At 44.6% G+C, this 18,968-nt stretch overlaps 1 protein-coding gene across 4 annotated transcripts in view; it reads right to left on the bottom strand.

The window, feature by feature from the left end:
- Positions 1-18,968, bottom strand: part of SYT7 (synaptotagmin 7) — a 269,778-nt gene that overhangs the window by 146,611 nt on the left and 104,199 nt on the right. For all 4 annotated transcript variants that reach the window (XM_063438636.1, XM_063438637.1, XM_063438638.1 and 1 more), the window contains exon 2: positions 15,272-15,375. In XM_063438636.1, the coding sequence (XP_063294706.1) occupies positions 15,272-15,375 (104 nt within the window). The remainder of the gene's footprint in view (positions 1-15,271; positions 15,376-18,968) is intronic.

The raw sequence follows: 18,968 nt of genomic DNA, 5'->3' as shown, positions 1-18,968 counted from the left end.
TCTTTAACAGAACCCACCACCACTTTTTTTTTTACTGGTGTTTTGGCCATTACATCGCAGAATATATGAGACTCTAGTTCTATTTTTAAAATAGCATGTGTCGATGTGTCGATGTATATAGAATTTCACAAATATATGAATGTCTCTGTATGTCTTTGTGTAATCCACTCCTCAAACAGAATATGACTCCTTCACTGTAATCATTAGCCTTTTTCTGCTAAGCTTATGAAAAACGAATCCCTGCCTTTTCTATACTATTTTCTATATTATGTAACCGAATCTTGCCGTTGCTGCAAATCACTATAGTAACTATTTATGCCAGTGAAACAAAGAGTAAAAAAAAAAAAATCATGTTACATTATAACTTCATTTATATTTTTTGGCTAAAACTACAAAGATAACAAGCGATATTTCATCTAGATATTGTCACGAGGCTTTAGCGCAGATTGCGTAACGTAGATTAAAAGTAATAATAATCATTAGAAAATCAATCAAGGTGCCTAAATGGCTCATTTCATCTCCTGGACTCTGTAAGGCACCTGTCACTTTTATGAGCTGTTGGGCAGTACATGAAAAGTGTTATCCTTTAGTATATAACATTATAATGATGCAGGAAGAAACTCAATCATAAAAGGAATCTCAAAAGCAAAAAAGATTGGCCCCTGCATGTTTTAATCACAGCGGCAGGGTGGGAATGGGCGTGGCCAGAAGGAGTGCTGTGCCATCACCAATGACAAGCACACACCCTTTTCCTCAAAGTAAGCATTTAGCAAGCGCGAATTAGCAGCAATTTATTGGAGGATGTGACATTTCCTGGTGGACCTCGGGTAAGTTGTTAGCTTGACTACTTACAGTGGAGGGGAGCCAAGATACTCCTGTTACCATAACCACTACAGCACACTATAATGGTTATGGTGGTCGGAAATCGAATGTTCCTGTTACCACGGTGGTTCATTCGGATCCTGAAAATGATTCATTGATTTCATAGTAGAAGCACATGCATTCCTCATACTGCCAGGCAAGACATGTCAAGTCCTGATCGACAGAATGCAGAATGAATTCGCGTTTCACAAACATATGGCACTTTGGCGAGCCCTCAAGATTAGGTTTTCATCTTACAAAGTATTTATTTTATTGTTATTTTGATAAGCATACCCCTAAATAACCTTTACTGCTACGAGCAAAAGCAATCCATTGCTCAGCTCTTACCCTTGGTGAATGGATTAAATGTGAATGGATTAAAGGCTCGGTTCCACCTGGACAAAGCTGTGTGCTCTAGCATGTTAAGTAAAGAAAATTAAGCAGATCTGTCATTTTTATCCTTTCCTCAATAGTTCTAGACAAATACAGACAGCACAGGAACATTTGAAGGCTCACTCCAGGGAATATGTTACACTGATCAGCCACAACATTAACCCCTTAAGGACCAAACTTCTGGAATAAAAGGGAATCATGACATGTCACACATGTCATGTGTCCTTAAGGGGTTAAACCCACTGTCAGGTGAAGTGAATAATAGGGATGCACCGAAATAACAATTCTGGGCCGAATCCGAAACTTCAGGATGCCCTTGGCCGAAAACCGAAACCGAAAATGACTTTTTCCCCCCCAAATGATTTTTAAAAAGTTTTTTCCTATAATTTTATTAATATTAGACTTTTTAATGAATTTAATTAATCTAATGTAAAAAATGTCCCTTCTTTTTTAGTGGTCCCCCTGCTTAATGTTCCTCCCTCCCCCCTCTAGTGTTCCTCTCCCTCTTTTTTAATGTTCTTTCCTCCCTCCTCCCCAGTTCTATATTGTTCTACCCCCCCTGCCCAGTCCCATAGTGTCCCCCCTCCTCCCCTGTCCCATAGTATTCTTTTCTCCCCTCCCCTGTCTCAGTGTTCTTTCCCGCCATCCCCCTTCCCATAGTGTTCTTCCCCCGTCCCGTAGTGTTCTTCCCCCCGTCCCATAGTGTTCTTTTCTCCCCCCATCTCCTGTCCCATAGTGTTCTCCCCCCCCTCCCCTGTCCTATAGTGTTCTTCCCCCTCTCCCCATCCCATAGCGTTCTTCCCACCTCCCCTGTCCCATAGTGTTCTCCCCCCTCCCCTGTCCCATAGTGTCCCCCCCCCGTCCCAAGGGCAGTATTCTTGACATTTAATGTTATCATTACTATATATCATTGTGATGTATAATCATCTGAATTGTTAATGCAAGCATGTCTGTTAAACTATGCACTACAAAAATAAAAAATATAAAAAATAAATTACAATAACATTTCGGCAAATTTTACCATTTTTTAGCCGAAACGAGAAAGGCCCATTTTTGGCAGCTGAAATTTCGGTGCATCCCTAGTGAATAACACTGATTGTATTGTAACAATGGCACCTGTCAATAGGTGGGATATATTAGGCAGCAGCTCTTGAATTGCATGTGTTGGAAACAGGAAAAATGGGCAAGTGAAAAGAAAAATCTGAATGACTTTGACAATGTTCACATAGTGATGGCTAGACGATTGGGTCAGAGCATCTCCAAAATGGCAAGTCAATCTCCAAAATCCGTTCCATGGAAATGGTGAGTGTTTTGTTTGACTGTATTACATCTGCCCATAGGTGTTTCTTGTCGTCTTTGATTTTCCTTCAGGAGGTGGGTAATTTTAGTTACACAAATCATTGGGGCTTATTAAAGGGACACTGTGGTTTTGGTGCAATGGCCTATGTCCCTTAGCCCTGCAGTGGTAATTATTGCAGATTCTGAGAAACTGCAATAATTACCTCTGAGGGTTGACTCTTCCTCTAGTGTCTGTGTACCAGACAGCCACTAGAAGGACTTCTGGAATTGAAATAGACTTTTGGTCCGGTATCTGACGCTGGACGTCCTCACACTCTGCATGAAGACCTCCAGCGTCAGATATTTCCCCATAGGAAAGCACTGAATAATGCTTTCCCATAGGGAAATCCTTAGGTCTTCCCCACCGGCTAACATCGGTGGGGGATGAGCGTGGTTGGAGCCTGACCCAGCGCCGAGGGACATGCTGGATTCAGACAAGTGACTGAAGGGGTGCACTGCAGGAGCCCACAGAGCCAGGTAAATGGCTTTGTTCTCCTGGCACTATAGAATCTTTTTAAAGCAAATTTAAATGTACTTACACAATCAAAGAACGGTTGTGTCTGGAGAACGTCTTCAATTTACCAACGGTTTCTTTAATTATGTAATTCAGATGTCAATGTGCTACAATTCAGAGTTTAGTTAATACCCCCCTCCCCCGTTCTCTTTATTTATCTAACAGAATTTACTAATTTCTTGCTGTTATTATAATCTCTATTAAACACTACACATTCACTTGAACAGAACGCGTATAGCTATACGGCGTATTTTAAAATTCTACATTTACACCATTAGCATACAGCCCAATATTGGGATGCACTTGTCTGCGCTTTGAATTATAGTAATACAGAAATAAGGGTCCTTGTTTATCTAAAGAAAACAGTAAAACAAACACAATCAAGGGCCAAATGGACTGCAGCCAGAATAAGTCAAACTAAAGGGGAGAATCTCGGTGCATTTGGTGCTAAAAATAATGACTGCGTTTACTTAACTAAACAAAACCCGAGTAGAGTTTGCCAGCTTCCGAATTAATGTAAATGTAGTCTGTGTTACAGCTCCAGCGAATGCTACACAGGCTTTAAATGCAGGACAGATTCTGGAAACATACAATGGAATGGCAAGTATCAACAGAACTGGCCATTGTCAGTTCGAGAAAGTTTGCACAATACATTGTTATTATTATTTGAACTATATTGTGATTATAATTTATTGACACAAGGCACACACACAGAGGGGGCGCCATCGCACATTCTTGATGGATCCTGGGTGATGCGATGCTGAGATAATAGAGAAGCGGCCTGGCATTGGCTGGTCATTCAGCTTCTCTGAAGTTGTGATCATACGCTTATTAAAAATTAATGCAGGAACCACTAAGGTGAGGGTGTCACCAACAAGGTGGGATGGGGAGCTATACGAAGCAATAGGTAGACCCACTGCTCCTGGAATGGCAAACCCCAAAATCGCTCTCACAGGGAATACACACTAACACACACAGCACACTGACACTACACACGCACACACACTGTGACACTGCACAATGGCAGGGTTATTCCATACATTGCTCTCACAGGGAATACACACTAACACACAAAGCACACTGACACTACACACGAACACACACACTAATGTGACACTGCACAATGGCAGGGTTATTCCATAAATCGCTCTCACAGGGGATACACACTAAAACAGGCGCACTGACACTACACACGCGCACACACACACACTGTGACACTGCACAATGGCAGGGTTATTCCATAAATTGCTCTCACAGGGAATACACACCGTGGATATTGATGCTTTACCCAGGTTATGGCATTGTGAGAGGCCCGTTGATATTGATGATTTACCCAGGTTATGGCATTGTGAGAGGCCCGTGGATATTGATGATTTACCCAGGTTATGGCATTGTGAGAGGCCCGTGGATATTGATGCTTTACCCAGGTTATGGCATTGTGAGAGGCCCGTGGATATTGATGATTTACCCAGGTTATGGCATTGTGAGAGGCCCGTGGATATTGATGCTCTACCCAGGTTATGGCATTGTGAGAGGCCCGTGGATATTGATGATTTACCCAGGTTATGGCATTGTGAGAGGCCCGTGGATATTGATGCTCTACCCAGGTTATGGCATTGTGAGAGGCCCCTGGATATTGATGATTTACCCAGGTTATGGCATTGTGAGAGGCCCGTGGATATTGATGATTTACACAGGTTATGGCATTGTGAGATGCCCGTGGATATTGATGCTTTACACAGGTTATGGCATTGTGAGAGGCCTGTGGATATTGATGCTTTACCCAGGTTATGGCATTGTGAGAGGCCCGTGGATATTGATGCTTTACCCAGGTTATGGCATTGTGAGAGGCCTGTGGATATTGATGCTCTACCCAGGTTATGGCATTGTGAGAGGCCCGTGGATATTGATGCGTTACCCAGGTTATGGCATTGTGAGAGGCCCGTGGATATTGATGCTCTACCCAGGTTATGGCATTGTGAGAGGCCCCTGGATATTGATGATTTACACAGGTTATGGCATTGTGAGAGGCCTGTGGATATTGATGCTCTACCCAGGTTATGGCATTGTGAGAGGCCCGTTGATATTGATGCTTTACCCAGGTTATGGCATTGTGAGAGGCCCGTGGGTATTGATGATTTACCCAGGTTACGGCATTGTGAGAGGCCCATGGATATTGATGATTTACCCAGGTTATGGCATTGTGAGAGGCCCGTGGATATTGATGCTCTACCCAGGTTATGGCATTGTGAGAGGCCCGTGGATATTGATGCTTTACCCAGGTTATGGCATTGTGAGAGGCCTGTGGATATTGATGCTTTACCCAGGTTATGGCATTGTGAGAGGCCTGTGGATATTGATGCTTTACCCAGGTTATGGCATTGTGAGAGGCCTGTGGATATTGATGATTTACCCAGGTTATGGCATTGTGAGAGGCCCCTGGATATTGATGCTTTACCCAGGTTATGGCATTGTGAGAGGCCCGTGGATATTGATGATTTACCCAGGTTATGGCATTGTGAGAGGCCTGTGGATATTGATGCTTTACCCAGGTTATGGCATTGTGAGAGGCCCGTGGATATTGATGCTTTACCCAGGTTATGGCATTGTGAGAGGCCCGTGGATATTGATGCTCTACCCAGGTTATGGCATTGTGAGAGGCCCGTGGATATTGATGATTTACACAGGTTATGGCATTGTGAGAGGCCCCTGGATATTGATGATTTACCCAGGTTATGGCATTGTGAGAGGCCTGTGGATATTGATGCTCTACCCAGGTTATGGCATTGTGAGAGGCCCGTGGATATTGATGCGTTACCCAGGTTATGGCATTGTGAGAGGCCCGTGGATATTGATGCTCTACCCAGGTTATGGCATTGTGAGAGGCCCGTGGATATTGATGATTTACCCAGGTTATGGCATTGTGAGAGGCCTGTGGATATTGATGCTTTACCCAGGTTATGGCATTGTGAGAGGCCCGTGGATATTGATGCTCTACCCAGGTTATGGCATTGTGAGAGGCCCGTGGATATTGATGCTCTACCCAGGTTATGGCATTGTGAGAGGCCCGTGGATATTGATGATTTACCCAGGTTATGGCATTGTGAGAGGCCCGTGGATATTGATGCTTTACCCAGGTTATGGCATTGCGAGAGGCCCGTGGGTATTGATGCTCTACCCAGGTTATGGCATTGTGAGAGGCCCGTGGATATTGATGATTTACCCAGGTTATGTCATTGTGAGAGGCCCGTGGATATTGATGCTTTACCCAGGTTATGGCATTGTGAGAGGCCCGTGGATATTGATGCTTTACCCAGGTTATGGCATTGTGAGAGGCCCGTGGATATTGATGCTTTACCCAGGTTATGGCATTGTGAGAGGCCCGTGGATATTGATGCTTTACCCAGGTTATGGCATTGTGAGAGGCCCGTGGATATTGATGCTTTACCCAGGTTATGGTATTGTGAAAGGCCCGTGGATATTGATGATTTACCCAGGTTATGGCATTGTGAGAGGCTCGTGGATATTGATGATTTACCCAGGTTATGGCATTGTGAGAGGCCCGTGGATATTGATGCTTTACCCAGGTTATGGCATTGTGAGAGGCCCGTGGATATTGATGCTTTACCCAGGTTATGGCATTGTGAGAGGCCCGTGGATATTGATGCTTTACCCAGGTTATGGCATTGTGAAAGGCCCGTGGATATTGATGATTTACCCAGGTTATGGCATTGTGAGAGGCCCGTGGATATTGATGCTTTACCCAGGTTATGGCATTGTGAGAGGCCCGTGGATATTGATGCTCTGCCCAGGTTATGGCATTGTTAGAGTCCCATGGATATTGATGATTTACCCAGGTTGTGGCATTGTGAGAGTCCCGTGGATATTGATGCTTTACCCAGGTTATGGCATTGTTAGAGGCCCGTGGATATTGATGCTCTGCCCAGGTTATGGCATTGTGAGAGGCCCATGAATATTGATGATTTACCCAGGTTATGGCATTGTGAAAGGCCCGTGGATATTGATGATTTACCCTGGTTATGGCATTGTGAGAGTCCCGTGGATATTAATGCTTTACCCAGGTTATGGCATTGTGAGAGGCCCGTGGATATTGATGCTTTACCCAGGTTATGGCATTGTGAGAGGCCTGTGGATATTGATGATTTACCCAGGTTATGGCATTGTGAGAGGCCCGTGGATATTGATGCTTTACCCAGGTTATGGCATTGTGAGAGTCCCGTGGATATTAATGCTTTACCCAGGTTATGGCATTGTGAGAGGCCCATGGGTATTGATGATTTACCCAGGTTATGTCATTGTGAGAGGCCCGTGGATATTGATGATTTACCCAGGTTATGTCATTGTGAGAGGCCCGTGGGTATTAATGCTTTACCCAGGTTATGGCATTGTGAGAGGCCCGTGGATATTGATGCTTTACCCAGGTTATGGCATTGTGAGAGGCCCGTGGGTATTGATGCTTTACCCAGGTTATGGCATTGTGAGAGGCCCGTGGATATTGATGCTTTACCCAGGTTATGGCATTGTGAGAGGCCCGTGGGTATTGATGATTTACCCAGGTTATGGCATTGTGAGAGGCCCGTGGGTATTGATGATTTACCCAGGTTATGGCATTGTGAGAGGCCCGTGGATATTGATGATTTACCCAGGTTATGGCATTGTGAGAGGCCCGTGGGTATTGATGATTTACCCAGATTATGGCATTATGAGAGTCCCGTGGGTATTGATGCTTTACCCAGGTTATGGCATTGTGAGAGTCCCGTGGATATTGATGTGTTACCCAAGTTATGTCATTGTGAGAGGCCCATGGATACGTATACTTGCCTAGCCCAAACTGCACACACATTAAATAATATTTTATAGAAATAGACACCCTATAGAGAGATTTAGTGGTCAATCTCAATCCTCTATCGTAAGGTATAGAACTTGATAAAACTTTTCTATGAAACGGCTCTTTCCATAATTAGAGGGAAATGTTGCAATAATTAGATACAATATAACATAAATGTATAATGTTCTCATTTTATATGTAGCCAGTAATACAGATTTAATGCCTGGCGAAGGGCCAAAATAGAACATGTAATATTATATGATGGACGCTTTTGTCATGTCAGTCCTGAACGCATAGGACAGACTGTTAGTTGATTTATGATTCATAAGGTTTAAAGCGCTATTTGTTCTTAAAAGCTGTGAATAAGCACCAGGCCATTGGTAGGGGAACTGACAGAAATGGGGCAAAATATAAACGTGACACACTGAACAATATTTATCATAGGAAACCAGGTGCTATTCTGGGGCAAACGGCTATACCGTTAGACATTCTGTCGGTTTCCATGGTGATTGTTCTTTATTTAGCACTTTCCACCATTTTGACAAACAGGACCCAATCTGTTCTAATTTGCATATTGTCCCAATTTCCATATTTCCGATATCACATCATACAGACAGTATCCTTGGTTAGTTCGGTCTGTACTAAATCTATTCCGTTACCTTTTGGCTAAAACTGGGCAGGACACCAGATCTCTATGTCCTTCATAAAGTGACGATTGCTGGCTGGACATATCAGCTGGAAGCCGCAGGTAATTCATTAAGAAAGGTCAAAATATTGAATAAGCTTGGCCTCGATACATTGTTAATAAATGATGTGGCCACGGCTGTTTAACTGTCCGAGGTTTGCTGGCTGGAAATCTTAGTTTATACCACAGGACTATATGTAGTCACTGAAAATATGCAATATCATATCATTTAAATAAATGTGCATGGAAATGGTGACAAAGCATGAAACTTTATAGTCAATATATATATCTATCTTTTGGATGATGTTATTTGGTGAGTTAGTGTGTTGGGGTTAATATGCTTCATATTTAGTGTTAGGGTCATGTAGGGATTAAAGGTTAGTGTAGTATATTATAGGAAACTAATGTTTAGTGATAATATAATGGTTAATGTTTAGTGATACTGTAGTGGTTAATGTTTAGTGATAGTGTAGAGGTTAATGTAGTGGTTAATGTTTAGTGATAATGTAATGGTTAATGTTTAGTGATAGTGTAGAGGTTAATGTAGTGGGTTATGTTTAGTGATAATGTAATGGTTAATGTTTAGTGATAGTGTAGAGGTTAATGTAGTGGTTTATGTTTAGTGATAATGTAGTGGTTTATGTTTAGTGATAATGTAGTGGTTAATGTTTAGTGATAATGTAATGGTTAATGTTTAGTGATAGTGTTGTGGTTAATGTTTAGTGATAGTGTAGAAGTTAATGTTAAGTGATAATGTAGTGGTTATTGTTTAGTGATAGTGTAGTGTAGAGGTCAGTGCATAGTGATAGTGTAATGGTTAATGTTTAGTTATAGTGTAGAGGTCAATGTTTAGCGATAATGTAATGGTTATTGTTTAGTGATAATGTAATGGTTAATGTTTAGTGATAATGTAGTGGTTAATGTTTAGTGATAATGTAATGGTTAATGTTTAGTGATAGTGTAGAGGTTAATGTAGTGGTTTATGTTTAGTGATAATGTAGTGGTTAATGTTTAGTGATAATGTAATGGTTATTGTTTAGTGATAGTGTAGTGTAGAGGTCAGTGCCTAGTGATAGTGTAATGGTTAATGTTTAGTTATAGTGTAGAGGTCAATGTTTAGCGATAATGTAATGGTTATTGTTTAGTGATAATGTAGTGGTTAATGTTTAGTGATAATGTAGTGGTTAATGTTTAGTGATAATGTAATGGTTAATGTTTAGTGGTAATGTAGTGGTTAATGTTTAGTGGTAATGTAGTGGTTAATGTTTAGTATTAATGTAGTGGTTAATGTTTAGTTATAGTGTAGATGTCAATGTTTAGTGACAATGTAATGGTTAATGTTTAGTGATAATGTAGAGGTCAATTTTTAGTGATAATGTAGTGGTTAAGGTTTAGTGACAATGTAGTGGTTAATGTTTAGTGATAATGTAATGGTTAATGTTTAGTGATAATGTAGTGGTTAATGTTTAGTGATAGTGTTGTGGTTAATGTTTAGTTATAGTGTAGAAGTTAATGTTAAGTGATAATGTAATGGTTAATGTTTAGTGATAGTGTAGTGGTTAATGTTTAGTTATAGTGTAGAGGTCAATGTTTAGTGATAATGTAGTGTTTAAGGTTTAGTGATAATGTAATGGTTAAGGTTTAGTGATAATGTAATGGTTAATGTTTAGTGATAGTGTTGTGGTTAATGTTTAGTGATAGTGTAGAAGTTAATGTTAAGTGATAATGTAGTGGTTATTGTTTAGTGATAGTGTAGTGTAGAGGTCAATGCCTAGTGATAGTGTAATGGTTAATGTTTAGTGATAGTGTAGAGGTCAATGTTTAGTGATAGTGTAGTCGTTAATGTTTAGTGATTAAGTGGTTAGAGGGACACTATAATCACCAGAACAACTACTGCTTATTGTATTTGTTCTGGTGAGTAGAATTATTCCCTTTAGGCTCTTTGCAGTAAACACTGTGTTTTCAGAGATAATTCAGTGTTTACATTACAGCCTAGGGATACCTCCACTGGCCACTCCTCAGATGGCTACTAGAGGTGCTTCCTGGGGCAGTGCTGAACAGTGTGACGGACATTCAGTATCTCCACCCTCTGAATGGATACACTGAACTTTCCTTATAGAGATTCATTGATTCAATTAACCTATATGAGGAGATGCTAATTGGCCAGGGCTGTGGTTGACTTGTGCTGGCTCTGCCCCTGATTTGCCTCATTTGACAGTCTCAGCCAATCATTTGGGAAAGCATTGTTTTTGGCTAAGAGAATCACTTCTGATGATGTCAGCCAAGCAGGCAGATCAGTGTCAGAGGCAACAGCTGCAGACTTGAATACAAGTAAGATTTTACTATAATATGAGGATGAAGAAGTGGCCAGGGGGGCTAGATGGTGGTTTTAACACTATAGGGTCAGGAATACATGTTTGTGTTCCTGACCCTATAATGTCCCTTTAATGTTTAGAAACCTTATAGTGTAGTTAAGTATTAAGGGAAGAACCTTAAAGGGACACTATATTCACCAGAACAGCTACAGCTTATTGCATTTGTTCTGTTGAGTAGAATCATTACATTCAGGCTTTTTGCTGTAAACACTGTCTTTTCAGAGAAAATGCAGTGTTTGCATTACAGCCTAGTGATAACTTCACTGGCCACTCCTCAGATGGCTGTTAGAGATCCTTCCTGGGTCATGGCTGCCTAAAATGCATCCAAACATTCAGTATCTCCTCCCTCTGCATGCAGATGCTGAACTTTCCTCATAGAGATTAATTGATTCAATTCATATCTATGAGGAGATGCTGATTGGCCAGGGCTGTGTTTGAATTGTGCTGGCTCTGCCCCTGATCTGACTCTCTCAGTCTCAGCCAATCATATTGGGAAGCATTTTGATTGGATCAGGCCACCGTGCGGATTGCATACCTCTGACATCATCATGTCAGAGGTATGCAATCCGCACGGGTTGTGGGTTGGCATTGGGGGGATATGTCAGTGATGCAAATTGGGCCCAGATAGGGGGATGCCTGCAGAAGGGGAATGTTAACCTGGCATAAGCCCGCTAGCTCCACTCTGAGCTAACCACCAAGAGAGCACCCTGGTGCCCTCTGCATAGCAACATTGTGTCCAATGATCAGGATGGAGTGACAGGACCCCAAGTTTGGGGCTTCCAAAATCTGGACAGTTTGACACATGTCACTCACACAGATACATACGTAAAGGGTGAAACAGAGCTATAGGAGGGGATTTCAGTGCAGTGTTTGGGGGGAAAGCTATTTAGTGCAGGGAGACAGCGGACATATTTGGACATTTAAGGAACAGCATGGTGACATCAAATGTGGCCAATTCTTCTCATTTAAACACTGGATTTTGGTGATAAAGGCAATGATTCTCTATGAAAAGCATCTGATTGGACAAAAGAAATCAGAATTGATGATGATGGGATTAAGCGAGGAGACTCTACCAACACTGGAATATATATAAGTTATAATGGCCCAATAATCATAATATAAAGGGAACAACTCTAATATCTGTCTGTCTGTCTGTCTGTCTGTCTATCTATTCCTTTAACCCATGCAAGAACAAAACTCTTCATGGTTCTCGAAAGTGTCTCCTTAAGATCTAAGTTGCCCATTATTACAGATTTGCTCCATAATTGAAATATCTGTCATTATCTTCAACTGAAGACAATAGAAGTATTTGTTTTGGAGCCTGGCAGCACTTTTAGCATCCTCATTAAACACAGACACGATCTACTGCTTTCATATTGTTACCGGTACCGAATCCATTTCCCCCAGATTTCTAGCATTCCCTTATTTATTAAGACAATAGCAGCCGTTGCTGACATGGGAGTGAGTGTCTCACCGTATTCTGTTTAATATTCAGGCTGGTATAATGTGTTTTTATTGAATTCTCTGCACTAGTTGGAGATTTTGTTCAGGTATTAAGGTGTAATCAGCTACAACATTATTTTGTTTTGCAATAAAGAATTCACAGCACATACTGCGTTTTATGTATCCGTTATGGGAATTGAATGCACCAATAAGAGACCCGTCAAAGCTGTGCGAGTAGTATTCACCCGGCAGTCATACAGCACTTACTGCAGTCTGGATAATATAAACGATTAAATGTTTCGTAAATATGCACTTACTCTATCTCCAGAGGGACCCACAATGCATTGCTTTGCAATGGAGTTCTCTCCAGATTGAAACATCCTCTCTCCTGGTCTCTGTATAAGGAGTCCTATTAGACACCACAGGTGGGCAGACACTTTCTGGAAAGGGTTTGTGGATAGAGCCAATGTATCTGCTGAACCAGCTTTATGGGAGGATATAGGGAGCTATTTAAGCAAATTGTTAATGAGGGATGAACTACTTATTAAATCGAGTAACAAACAATGTTTGCTCATTCCTTCACGATGCCAAGCGAGCAGCTCAGCTACCTGGGACGGGGATTTTTAAAATATAATGAGGGCAAAAATGAACCAGAAAAGGCTGTTCTGTAGAAACTTTCTAATGCTATTTTTGCCTCAGTTTCTCCATTCAGTTGTGTGTAATCACAGCCCCAATCTCCCATTACAGCCCCAATCTCCTATTACAGCCCCTATCTCCCATCACAGCCCCAATCCCACACTACAGCCCCTATCTCCTATTACAGCCCCAATCACACACTACAGCCCCGATCTCCTATCATAGTCCCATCACACACTACAGCCCCAATCTCCTATTACAGCCCCAATCCCACACTATAGCCCCTATCTCGCATTACAGCCCCAATCTCCTATTACAGCCCCAATCACACACTACAGCCCCGATCTCCTATCATAGTCCCATCACACACTACAGCCCCAATCTCCTATTACAGCCCCAATCCCACACTATAGCCCCTATCTCGCATTACAGCCCCAATCTCCTATTACAACCCCAATCTCCTAATACAGCCCCAATCCCACACTACAGCCCCTCGCATTACAGCCCCAATCCCACACTATAGTCCCTATCTCCCATTACAGCTCCAATCCCACACTATAGTCCCAATCCCACACTACAGCCCCAATCCCACACTACAGCCCCAATCCCACACTACAGCCCCAATCACACACTACAATCCCAATCTCCTAGTACAGCCCCAATCCCACACTACAGCCACAATCCCACACTACAACCCCAATCTCCTATCATAGTCCCATCACACACTACAGCCCCAATCTCCCATTACAGCTCCAATCCCACACTATAGTCCCTATCTCGCATTACAGTCCCAATCTCCCATTACAGCCCCAATCGCACACTACAACCCCAATCTCCTAGTACAGCCCCAATCCCACACTACAGCTCCAATCCCACACTACAGCTCCAATCCCACACTACAGCCCTGATCTCGCATTACAGTCCCAATCCCACACTACAGCCCATAACCCGTCACAAATGGAGGGGTTGAGTCCTTGCCATAGAAACATGCATGTCTGGACTGGACATTTGTAAAGGGGAAGAGTTAGTTAGGTGACCATGCCCACCTGGGCACCAAGAAACAATTGACCCTAGAATCAGCTCTGCAGCAGTCAATTTAGGTGTGTGCACCAATGTGTTGTCACATGGCACTCTATGATTGAGTTGAAAATACACAAACACTGATTTGACACACTGACAGACACACACTATTACTCAGACACACACTGACAGACTCACACTCACTGACAGACGCATACACTCACTGACAGACGCATACACTCACTGACAGACACACACACTTACTGACAGACACTCACTCACAGACACACATACTTACAAACAAACACACACTTACAGACACACACTCACTCACAGACACACACACATTCACACACACTCACTCACACACACACACACACACACACACTTACAGACACTCGCTCACTCACTCACACACTCACTCACAGACACACACACACACACATACATACACACACACACACACTTACAGACACACAGACACATTCACTCACAGACACACACACACACACACACACACGCATTTCTCCCAAACTCACAAATTATTATTATATATATATATATTTATTTTTATTTAAATCCACCCGCCTCCCTGGGAGAGCTAGAGTGGATGACTTACCTGCGGTCCAGTGGGGCTGCTGCGTGGGCAGGTAGGGGACGGACAAGCAGAGTAGGCAGCAAGGGAGCTCTAATCTTCCTGCTCAGCTCCCTAGCATGCCGCTTAGTGATGCCGGGAGCCGGAGTGACATCATATTCTGGCTCCCTAAGTGGCGCGTGAGGGAGCTGAGCAGGAAGAGCTCAGGTGAGCATGGTCCCTCTCTGCCCGCCGCAATAGAAGCTGCCACACGCCTCAGGGGCTGGGGGGGGGGGGGTTTGGGGGACTCAAAAGTGGCCAACCGGCCAGCTCTTGAGCCCCCCAGGACACAAGGCAAACAAGAGATCCACCTGGGTGTTTGGGGGTGGCTTTTTTTGCCATCCCCTGCAAAGTGACGCCCAAGGCAAATGCCTTGTTTGCTTCGTGTAAGATACGTCACTGTGTGTAGGTCATGGGTACTAAAGGGTTGGGCACTTCCTGTGCTGATGATTTTTTGGCAAATATGAGTGTATTTTTATTTTCTCTATAATCAGTTGCTGGTACGTGGATAGAAGAGACTCACCAATTTACGCTGGCACCACTGACAGATCCCACACATAATGATGGTGAGGCTCAGGCTGAGGGTAAGGATAGTGGAGACCAGAATTACATCTCGAGTTGGTGTTCCTGGAGAGAGAATGAAGAAGAATTAATACAATGAATCAGAATAAAAACCATCGACAATCACAGAAAAAAGGATTCAATGGAGTCTGTGAGAAAGAATGTGACAAAGATTGCGGGAGACACCACGTAAAACAAGAATAAGATAAAACTAAATGGTATTTGACAGAACAGGGCAATCGGTCACATTTAACCTTGAAATGATAATCTCGTTGTTAAGGTCACTGAATGAAAAGAGCATTATTTGACATCTACAAACAATATGGGGTGTTAGGGCTGTCTTACAGAGTCTAAAAAGGTCATAATAAATTATCTGTATTTTCGGTAGGCATTCTAGAAAGGGCTATATTACATAGTGTGTAGTCTATTGAGGCACAGGCTGATAAGAAGGGGTTAACAGTGTATGGTTGGAGCCAGTGCCAGTGCCCCCTCCCCCAATGCTTTCTGAATATGTATTCGGCTAAAAGAGAGGGCAGCATATGGCCAAGTAACAGGAGTCAGCTGGAAGCCTGTTAGAAAGCAAGAGGCATGTAACACTACAGCACCCCCTCTGTGAATCTCCTGCTAATAGATCATATTGCCGGATCTCTCCTCTATTACACATCTTCATTCATTACTTTTTTACTCTTTCTATTAAAAATTTAAACATGTTTTCACTATTCCTGTTCATCACTTTTCATCTACTTTTCAATCACTGCTCTCCCATGTCATCACTCTTCACAAACCTTACACACTGCACCCCATTCTTACGCACTGCTCTCCCAGTCATTGTGCACTGCACCCCATCCTCACACGCTGCTCTCCCAGTCATTGTGCACTGCACCCCATCCTCACACGCTGCTCTCCCAGTCATTGTGCACTGCACCCCATCCTCACACACTGCTCTCCCAATCATTGTGCACTGCACCCCATCCTTGCATACTGCTCTCCCAGTCATTGTGCACTGCACCCCATCCTCACACACTGCTCTCCCAGTAATTGTGCACTGCACCTCATCCTCACACACTGCTCTCCCAGCCATTGTGCACTGCACCCCATCCTTGCACACTGCTCTCCCAGTCATTGTGCACTGCACCCCATCATCACACACTGCTCTCCCAGTCACTGTGCACTGCACCCCCTCATCACACACTGCTCTCCCAGTCATTGTGCACTGCACCCCATCATCACACACTGCTCTCCCAGTCACTGTGCACTGCACCCCATCCTTACGCGCTGCTCTCCCAGTCATTGTGCACTTCCCCCCTATCCTCACACACTGCTCTCCCAGTCATTGTGCACTGCACCCCAGTCTTATGCACTGCTCTCCCAGTCATTGTGCACTGCACTCCATCCTTACACACTCCCAGTCATTGTGCACTGCACCCCATCCTCACACGCTGCTCTCCCAGTCATTGTGCACTGCACCCCATCCTCACACGCTGCTCTCCCAGTCATTGTGCACTGCACCCCATCCTCACACACTGCTCTCCCAGTCATTGTGCACTGCACCCCATCCTCACACACTGCTCTCCCAATCATTGTGCACTGCACCCCATCCTCACACACTGCTCTCCCAGTAATTGTGCACTGCACCTCATCCTCACACACTGCTCTTCCAGTCATTGTGCACTGCACCCCATCCTCACACACTGCTCTCCCAGTCACTGTGCGCTGCACCCCATCCTTACGCACTGGTCTTCCAGTCATTGTGCAAAGCACCCCATCCTCACACACTGCTCTTCCAGTCATTGTGCACTGCACCCCATCCTCACACACTGCTCTCCCAGTCATTGTGCACTGCACCCCATCCTCACACACTGCTCTCCCAGTCACTGTGCACTGCACCCCATCCTTACGCACTGCTCTCCCAGTCATTGTGCACTGCACCCCATCCTCGCACACTGCTCTCCCAGTCATTGTGCACTGCACCCCAGTCTTATGCACTGCTCTCCCAGTCATTGTGCACTGCACTCCATCCTTACACACTCCCAGTCATTGTGCACTGCACCCCATCCTCACACGCTGCTCTCCCAGTCATTGTGCACTGCACCCCATCCTCACACACTGCTCTCCCAGTCATTGTGCACTGCACCCCATCCTCACACACTGCTCTCCCAATCATTGTGCACTGCACCCCATCCTTGCACACTGCTCTCCCAGTCATTGTGCACTGCACCCCATCCTCACACACTGCTCTCCCAGTAATTGTGCGCTGCACCTCATCCTCACACACTGCTCTTCCAGTCATTGTGCGCTGCACCCCATCCTTACGCATTGGTCTTCCAGTCATTGTGCAAAGCACCCCATCCTCACACACTGCTCTTCCAGTCATTGTGCACTGCACCCCATCCTCACACACTGCTCTCCCAGTCATTGTGCACTGCACCCCATCCTTACGCACTGCTCTTCCAGTCATTGTGCAAAGCACCCCATCCTCACACACTGCTCTCCCAGTCATTGTGCACTGCACCCCATCCTCACACACTGCTCTCCCAATCATTGTGCACTGCACCCCATCCTTGCATACTGCTCTCCCAGTCATTGTGCACTGCACCCCATCCTCACACACTGCTCTCCCAGTAATTGTGCACTGCACCTCATCCTCACACACTGCTCTCCCAGCCATTGTGCACTGCACCCCATCCTTGCACACTGCTCTCCCAGTCATTGTGCACTGCACCCCATCATCACACACTGCTCTCCCAGTCATTGTGCACTGCACCCCATCATCACACACTGCTCTCCCAGTCACTGTGCACTGCACCCCATCATCACACACTGCTCTCCCAGTCATTGTGCACTGCACCCCATCATCACACACTGCTCTCCCAGTCACTGTGCACTGCACCCCATCCTTACGCGCTGCTCTCCCAGTCATTGTGCACTTCCCCCCTATCCTCACACACTGCTCTCCCAGTCATTGTGCACTGCACCCCAGTCTTATGCACTGCTCTCCCAGTCATTGTGCACTGCACTCCATCCTTACACACTCCCAGTCATTGTGCACTGCACCCCATCCTCACACGCTGCTCTCCCAGTCATTGTGCACTGCACCCCATCCTCACACGCTGCTCTCCCAGTCATTGTGCACTGCACCCCATCCTCACACACTGCTCTCCCAGTCATTGTGCACTGCACCCCATCCTCACACACTGCTCTCCCAATCATTGTGCACTACACCCCATCCTCACACACTGCTCTCCCAGTAATTGTGCACTGCACCTCATCCTCACACACTGCTCTTCCAGTCATTGTGCACTGCACCCCATCCTCACACACTGCTCTCCCAGTCACTGTGCGCTGCACCCCATCCTTACGCACTGGTCTTCCAGTCATTGTGCAAAGCACCCCATCCTCACACACTGCTCTTCCAGTCATTGTGCACTGCACCCCATCCTCACACACTGCTCTCCCAGTCATTGTGCACTGCACCCCATCCTCACACACTGCTCTCCCAGTCACTGTGCACTGCACCCCATCCTTACGCACTGCTCTCCCAGTCATTGTGCACTGCACCCCATCCTCGCACACTGCTCTCCCAGTCATTGTGCACTGCACCCCAGTCTTATGCACTGCTCTCCCAGTCATTGTGCACTGCACTCCATCCTTACACACTC

The sequence above is a fragment of the Pelobates fuscus genome, chromosome 12, assembly GCF_036172605.1.
Source record: "Pelobates fuscus isolate aPelFus1 chromosome 12, aPelFus1.pri, whole genome shotgun sequence".
In the NCBI taxonomy this organism is placed as follows: domain Eukaryota; kingdom Metazoa; phylum Chordata; class Amphibia; order Anura; family Pelobatidae; genus Pelobates; species Pelobates fuscus.
The sequence above is the reverse complement of the archived record's forward strand: the minus strand, read 5'-3'. Positions and strand labels throughout refer to the sequence as shown.